Raw genomic sequence first — 8,498 nt, forward strand, 5'->3', positions numbered from 1 at the left:
AGTATCAGTGTGCAAAGAAAAGCATGACATTTTGTAGTTTTATTGATTTTGAGATAAGAAGCTCGAAAACTACGTACTTCCTTCGTAAAGAAATATAAAAACGTTTAAATCACTAAAATAATGATCTAATGGCTTATATATTTCTTTATAGATGGAGTAGTTAGGAATATACTCTCTCTGTTCCTAAATATAAGTATTTTAAGAAATTTTACTAGAGGTCTACATACGAAGCAAAATGAGTGAATTTATATTCTAAAATATGTCTATATACATCCTTATGTAGTTCATTAGTAAAACTTTTAGAAAGACTTATATTTAGGAACGGAGGGAGTAGGTTAGTTTGCATGAGGGACAATATTCTAAGTATTTTTTTCACTTTTGTATTCTCTTTCAAACAAGACAAGATTCGCTTATTATTGGGCCCAAACCTGCTCCGTCCTGCAAAAGCAGTTAGGCCGCTTTCGGTGCTCCTTCATAACCCAGTGGGCCGCGTTTCCTTCCGGCGCCGCCAAAGTGTTTGGCCTCGATCACACGCACGCGGCCGTCACCGTCTTCGCCGTGCCTACAAAGGGATCGAAGCGGAAGAGGAAGCGGCGTCGCCGCGCACCCCATTTCCATTCTCGGCTTCCTCGCCCACCGACCACCACCCTCAGCCTACGCGCCGCCCACCGCCGCCATTGACGTAAGCGCCCCTCTCCTCTACCATCGCGCTCCCGCTCTGCTGCTCCCTTCCCTTCTCTCGCGTAGTCACCTCCGGTCCTCTCTCCCTCTCCGCGCGCGCTCGCGCAGGTACAGATGATGGGCTCCTCAGGCTCCGGCAATGGCTCCCGCCACCTCGACCCGGGCCGCGTCCACGAGCTCGTCATCCGCCACAAGCCGTACGACCTCATCTACTACCTGAATTCCATACCCGGAGCGCCCGAGGACCCGCACTGCCGCCAGATCAAACATGTCGCGGAGACTCTCCTGTTGCTCATGCGAAGGTGCGGTTCTCGCCTCTCGGTGGCATGCCATCTCGCTTCATGGATCCGGCTCTTGCTCTGGTCCATGCGACGCTCCTCTTCCTTCGCTTCCTCTCGGGGCTAGCTGCCACGATTCCTGCTCTGATTTCTGCGCCTGCTTCTCGCGCTTCCTCTAGGTCTACTAATTTCGTCGCGTTGTTTTCTCGTCCTCCAGAGGTTCGGATCCTGGAGGCAAGACGGTGACCGTGGATTTGGCCCGAAACGCATGGTTGAACGCGACACAAAGCAGGTTGGTACTTGAAATTTTGCAGAGGCTCATGCTCTTCTTCTTCATGCCGATGCCGTGTTCTTAGTTTCCTACCATATCACTATCTGTTCGATGTTTGTACCCCAAGAGATGGTCTTAAGCATCTACTGTTAGTTCCATCTGGTCTCTGGTGCAGATTTGTTGCCCGCGTAATGCACGATTCGTGCAGTAGTAGCACTATAGCGTGTATGATAATTTTCTTATTGGAATGATGCTCAAGCACTTGATTGATGTGCTTTAATCTCCTGTGCAGAAGTTCTGCTACTAGATAGAATGGTTATGACAAATTCTGTTCAGTTTTGTTCTGTAACTTAAAAGGTTTGGCCTAGTCTCGTGTTACAACTTACTCCCTCCGTTCCTAAATATAAGTCTTTAAAGAGGTTTCACTAGTGGACTACATACGGATGTATATAGACATATTTTAGAGTGTAGATTCATTCATTTTGCTCCGTATGTAGACTCCTAGTGAAATATCTTAAAAGACTTATATTTAGGAACGGAGGGAGTACAAGATAAATCTTCTGTCCAATTCTTTCCGTGGAAGTTATTTATGTTGGCAAGGCACCACCTTCCATTTAAAAAAAAGGATGCTACTTGTGTTTCTTCTTAAAATGTTGGCATGCTATTTCAACTAGTTGGCATATAATGATTTGAGTTTATCTCTGCATATAAATTAAATATTTGTACTATTTTTGCAGACTTTTTTCAACCCAGGTGGTTGGTGGTCCTTCCAATTTTACTTCAGATGCAGGTCACTATAACCTCTAGCATATCTTTTCTTGATGTCACTGAGCATTTTGTTGAACGTCATTTACAGATTTACCTGAGGATTTTCCCTGTTATGAGTTTATAACTCATAGATGGCTTTTTTTATTGGCATTTTTGTCAAGATTACCTTCACAGTATATTGTATATGTTGTGAACATATATGAATATACATATACGATCAAGATGATTGCCACAAGGAATTTATTTTTCTACTGTCATGTTTATCCAAGATTGAACGTGCAAGTTTTGGTTACATTATCTTTCAGGTAATTCATTATTTCTCGAAATCCTATCAACTACTGCAAGCTTTCTGAAACAGGAGGAACGCTTGCTAAGAGAACTTAACTTAGCAACTTAGTATAGCTGCTTAGTTTATCAAGTTGCTCTGCAGTCAATATACACCTATGGACTATAGTAGAATACTCGTATATATACTTGTTGGCAAGATTTCTGTGTGCTGCTACTTGTTCTTTATATACTATTTACTCTCGTAGATAAGTCATCATGGATCAAGGTGAATGGTTGTATATCTATGATGGATGATCTGTGTCATTCTTATACAGGTTATAATATGCATCCACACAATTCAAGTTCATATTCTGGAAGGATGTTGACCAATGAACCTGGCAGTAATGGTATAGCTAAATTCGGTGTTTCACTTCTATCTGAACTGTCTGTTTGTACTAACCATTATGGTACATGTGTGCAGAACTCAGACATGCTGCAATGCATAATCAATTATCTGCTTCTAACCCAAGGAATCATACTGCAACATTTCCTCCAAAGCAAGCAAACTCAACTGATGGTCAGTAAATGTTCCATGTTTGCTTACTCTACAATTTTTCTCACATAAGTATGTATTTAGAACGATCATCAATCATGTCTGGTGTGTAGAGATGCTTGGTGAAACACCTGCTTTTAACTCCGGAACTCATGCTTCAGAATATGTTCCATCGTGGAATAATTCTAAGCTTACTTAGTAACTATTCTTGTCTTCTTACCATACATTTGTGATACTTCACTTACCATGTTTATTAGTTTGTCATGTCGCTCCTGCTTCATATGCCAATTCACAAAGAAAGAACGAAAACCTGATGACTTGTGAGCTTTGTCTGTTAACTTGAAAGTAATGCTGACAAGTTTCTTGCTTTTTACCAATGTGACTCACGAGTGTGTGCTGTCTTGATATAACAAGGAAATATTTTGTTAGCTACTTGTTCATTCATATAGTGTAACTGAAAGGATTGCCAATGTATTAGTGATTCAAGTTCAAAGGGCAATGTAATCTGGAATGTTTGGAATAAATAAGATGACCTCCTATCAACTACTCCAAGGTTTTCCGAAACAGGATGAGAAATTGTTAATAGAAACTAAAGTTAGGAACTTAGCATAGCAGCTCAGTTTACCAAGTTTCTCTGTAGTCAATATACACCCATGGTAAATATGCTCCTCTACTTGTTATCAAGATTTTTGCATACTGCTACTTGTTCTTTATTTACTCCCTCCGTTCCTAAATACAAGTCTTTTTAGAGATTTCACTAGGAGACTACATACGGAGTAAAAAGGGTGAATCCACACTCTAAAGTATGTCTATATACATCCGTATGTAGTTCCCCCGTGAAATCTCTAAAAAGATTATATTTAGGAACGGAGGGAGTACTATTTACTCTCATAGTAAGTGACACATAGATCAAGGTGAATGATTGTATATCTATGATAGATGATCTGCGCCCACACAATATTTAGTGGCCATAATATGCACCCAACAATTCAAGTTCGTATTCTAGAAAGATGTTGACTAACGAACCTGGTAGTAATGGTTCAGCTAAATTTGGTGTTTTACTTCTATCTATCCGAATTGTGTATTTCTACTAACAATTACACACGTGTGCAGGGCTCAGAGATACTGCAATGCAGAATCAATTATCTGCTTCTTACTCATGGAATCATACTACAACATTTCCTCAACTGCAATTAAACTCGAATGATGGTTAGTAAATGTTCCACGTTTGCTTACTTTATAACTTTTATCACATATAAGTACGTACTTGGGCTGATCATAATGTCTGGTGTGTAGTGATGCTTGACGAAACATCTGCTTTTAACACCGGAACTCATGCTTCAGCGTATGTTCCATCAGGGGATAATTATACACTTGGTTAGTAGTGCTTCCTGTTTTCTTACCCTGCTTGACATGAGTGAACACGTTATTAGTTTGTCATCTCACTCCTGCTTGACATGCTAATTCACAAAGAAAGAAAAATCCTGATGACTTGTGAGCTTTGCTTGTTAACTTAGTTAACACTGAGAAGTTTCTTGCTTTGTACCATGGTAAGTCACGAGTCTGCTCTCTTGGTACAACGGGGAAATATTTGCTTGCTGCTTACTCATTCATATCTTATTACTGAAAGGATTGCAGTGTATTAGCGATTCAAGTTTCAACTTTGGATATTTGGTCTGGAATGTTTGAAATAGATAAGATGAACTCCTATCAACTACTCCAGGGTTTTCAGAAACAGGACGAACGTTTGTTAATAGAAACTCAAGTTAGTAACTTGGCATAGCTGCTCAGTGTAGCAAGTTGCTCAGCAGTCAATATACACCTATGGTAAATACATTCATATATATACTTATTGACAAGGTTTCTGTGTAGTACTACTCATTGTCATGTATCTAATTTTTACTTGCTTAGTCAGTCACAAATAGATCCAGGTAAATGGGTGTATATCCTTGGTGGATGATCTATGCCATTCTTTTACAGGTCATAATATGCACCCACATGATTCAAGTTCGTATTCTGGAAGGATGTTGACCAACGGACCTGCTAGTAATGGTACAGCTAAATTTGGTGTTTTACTTCTATCCATCTGAACTGTGTATTTCTACTAATAATCATCACACATTTGCAGGGCTCAGAGATACTGCAATGCATAATCAGTTATCTGCTTCTTACTCAAGGAATCCTACTACAACATTTCCTCAACTGCAATTAAACTCGAATGATGGTCAGTGAATGTTCCTTGTTTGCTTACTTTATAACTTTTCTCTTATAAGTATGTATTTCGACTGATCATAATGTCTGGTGTGTAGTGATGCTTGATAAAGCATCTGCTCTTAACCCCGGAACTCATGCTTCAGATGTTCCATCACGGGATAATTATACACTTGATTAGTAGTGTTTCCTGTTTTCTTACCCTTAGCCTACCCTGCATTCTTGATACATCAGTTAACATGTTTATTAGTTTGTCATGTCACTCCTTGGCATGCCAATTAACAAAGAAAGAAAAGTCCTGATGACTTGTGAGCTTTGCCTGTTAACTTAAAATTAACGCTGACAAGTTTCTTGCTCTGTACCATGGTCAGTCATGAGTCTGCTGTCTGGATACAACGAGAAAGTATGTTCCTGCTGCTTAGTCGTTCATATCTCTGGAGTGTTTGAAATTAAGAAGATGAACTCGTATCAACTACTACAAGGTTTTCTGATACAGTACGAATATTTGCTAACAGAAACTTAAGTTGGCAACTTAGCATAGCGGCTTAGTTTACCAAGATTTTCTGAAATTAAGAAGATGAACTCATATCAACCTGCAGTCAATATACACCTATGTTATATATTCATGTACTTGTTCACAAGGTTTCTGTGTACTGCTCCTTGTACTTTATGTGATATTTACTTTCGTAGTCGGTCACAAGTACATCCAGGTAAATGTATGTATATCTATGGTGGATGATCTGTGTCATTCTTTTACAGGTCATAATATGCGCCCACACAATTCAAGTTCATATTCTGGAAGGATGTCGACCAACGAACCTTGTAGTAATGGTATAGGTAAGTTTGTTGCTTTACTTCTATCCTAATTGTGTATGTCTATACCTCAAAAAAGAACTGTGTAGTTCTACTAACCATCATCACATGTGTGCAGAGGTCAGAGATGCTGCAATGCATAATCAATTACATGCTTCTAGCTCAAGGAATCATACTGCAACATTTCCTCCAGTGCAGGCAAACTCGAATGATGGTTAGTAAACGTTCCATGTTTGCAACGCTACTTTTTTTCTTACATAAGTATGTATTTAGACTGATCATCTTGTCTGATGCGTAGTGATGCTTGATGAAACATCTGCTTTTAACTCCAGAAATCATGCTTCAGCATATGTCCCATTGCGGGATAATCCTACACTTGGTTAGTAACATTTCCTGTTTTCCTACCCTGCATTCGTGATATGTCACTGAACATGTTTATTAGTTTGTCATGTCACTCCTGCTTGACGTACCAATTCATAAAAAGGAAAGAAATCCCGATGACCTGTGAACCTGCCATGTTAACATAAAATTAAGTCTGACAAGTTTCTTGCTTTGTACCAAGGTAAAGTCACGAGGCAGCTGTCTTTATACAACGAGGGATATTTGTTCGCTACTTGTTCAATCATACATTATTATTGATAGATTGCCAGTGTTTTCGTGATTCGATTTTCAACTTTGGCAATGTAGTCTGGAATGTTTGGAAAATTGGAATTACGAAGATGAACTTCTTGCTACTCTTCGATGGTTTTACCATCTGCTCACTTAACTGACACAGTCGATAAGCCACTGGCCATGTTTGCTTTATAATACAGTGAAATCCAGTGTTACCATATATATAGATACCCAGTTACCATCTAAATACTTATTTAACCTTTGCATACACCTGTGCTTTGTTGGTCTAATTCAGACATTTTATTTTGCACATGTTATGAGTTTATGTTCAGACTTCAGAGATACACTACTTTTTATTGTGTCCAGTTGAATATACACATTATGAAGCAGTAGTGGATAACAGGTCCTATGAGGTCGCCGTCTCACTGGCTCAGAACCCAGTGAAAGTTTTTTCTAGTTTGAAAAATCATTTCTAATCCACCTATGAGCAAATAGAATAGGCTATTACAGCCTTCGTTGCCACCTCTATCTTCTTGTATATCCAAGTAGAGGTTGAAACTTGAAATAACTTCTGAGCAATTAATTGCATTTTTCATGCAATACTATTTCAGTGAGAAGGTGAAACCAATTATACTGCAGCAATGTTTAGTAATATGCTTTGTATAACGTCTTTTGTAATGGTTCTTTCTCTGATGTTTTTCCAGCGCAAGCATTTAATGAACTCTTGCATAATATATTTTTGCCACAAAAGCATGGTACACGTGCGGTCGGACCACTATGGCTGGCCCACCCTGGGTCAGAGCAGAACAGAAAAGGTTAAAATCTTTGCTGAAACTTGTTGTTTCCAGAGGATCACCACATGTGCATCAACGTGTGTGTCATATTGCAGTGCTGCCCACAGTAGATATCAAAGGAAAGAGACCTGCATCGATGAAGGTGACGACGCTGAGGTTGAACGTTGCTTCTTTTGTTGCAGAGGATGGAGTTAATAGTGCTGCAGGGGTGTTGATTAGGAATGGCAGCACGGCACAATTCATCAGTGCATCATGTTTTAGTCCGATACTACGCAGGGATCCAGCTCTTCTTCTTGCAGCTGCTTGTTGCAAAGGGATCAAAATCGCTCTGTCCTATCAACCTGCTAGTATCACGGTGGAGTCCCATCAGCTCCGTCTGCTCAACCCGCTATACGCCTCTTTGGATCAACTGCCAGACGTAGTACAGCTGAAAGAATTCCTGAGCGAGAGATACCCTCATTTCGTAGTCCGGGACATTCCAGAAGAATCCAATCTTGCTGCTTGTAAGTTGGCTCTCAATGTTTTGCACCTACGGGAGTCCTATATGTTCTTCAATGATCCGCCAGAATGGCTTGTTCCTTACTTAGATCAGTGAGCTTAAATACTCTTTGAGTTTGAAAACGATTCACCGGCTACTCAGTAGGAAGCTACATGGTGTATCAAAATGGCAGGTGCAAGCTTTCATCTCGAGTGTAGAACTGTAGATATAGTGAAGTTGAAGTATACATACAGAACGTTCTTTCAACACCTCACATGCTAGATGCTACTGATACATACATACATACATACATGGATAGTGTTGTCTTCTCGGTGTATTGTGCACCCAGTTGTGATAGGTGTGATGTAAACATATACCGATGAGTAGAAATGGTTACAGTTGATCTTTGGTGGTTGTTCACTTATTCTCTTGACCAGTGTCCTGCTTTTGCCTACATCTTTCATGATTCTAGCTTCTTGGGTAATTTGTGTTGCAAATACCATGCTACATTTATTTATTTATTAGATATATTATTAGTACTAGTATTTAGAAAGCCTGTGCTGGAGACATTGCCCTATGAACTGGGAATTTCCTATACATACATAATTTTCTTCCTTTCTATACAAGTATCTATCTGCTTCAGGTTATTTGGTATGTACAAACCTTGAATAGTTGAATCTGGCTTCCTGAATGTGTATCGCAAACATAAGGCGCATGTGTGTTGTTTGTGCTGCATTGTTGTCTATCTGCCGGGCACAGTAGATGCAAACGT

The 8,498-nt window shown here is 39.7% G+C and overlaps 1 protein-coding gene across 1 annotated transcript; it reads left to right on the top strand.

The window, feature by feature from the left end:
• The first annotated feature begins 592 nt into the window (after positions 1–592).
• On the top strand, positions 593–8,146 carry LOC123411916. The gene is made up of 15 exons (XM_045104874.1): positions 593–682; positions 790–983; positions 1,177–1,251; positions 1,968–2,020; positions 2,601–2,672; positions 2,747–2,842; positions 3,932–4,027; positions 4,115–4,195; positions 4,799–4,870; positions 4,947–5,042; positions 5,789–5,866; positions 5,961–6,056; positions 6,141–6,221; positions 7,159–7,269; positions 7,344–8,146. Exons 2-15 carry the CDS (start codon positions 796–798, stop codon positions 7,841–7,843), a joined length of 1,695 nt encoding a protein of 564 aa, XP_044960809.1. The 5' UTR covers positions 593–682; positions 790–795; the 3' UTR covers positions 7,844–8,146.
• Positions 8,147–8,498: the final 352 nt, after the last annotated feature.

The sequence above is a fragment of the Hordeum vulgare genome, chromosome 1H (assembly GCF_904849725.1).
Source record: "Hordeum vulgare subsp. vulgare chromosome 1H, MorexV3_pseudomolecules_assembly, whole genome shotgun sequence".
NCBI lineage: Eukaryota > Viridiplantae > Streptophyta > Magnoliopsida > Poales > Poaceae > Hordeum > Hordeum vulgare.

Bases quoted from the DNA above. Each gene is read 5' to 3' on its own strand.
- LOC123411916 (XM_045104874.1), top strand. From the start codon at position 796: ATGATGGGCTCCTCAGGCTCCGGCAATGGCTCCCGCCACCTCGACCCG. The intron at 2,673-2,746 runs GTATAGCTAAAT...ACATGTGTGCAG, and splicing joins CAATGAACCTGGCAGTAATG to AACTCAGACATGCTGCAATG. The intron at 4,028-4,114 runs GTTAGTAAATGT...TCTGGTGTGTAG, and splicing joins GCAATTAAACTCGAATGATG to TGATGCTTGACGAAACATCT.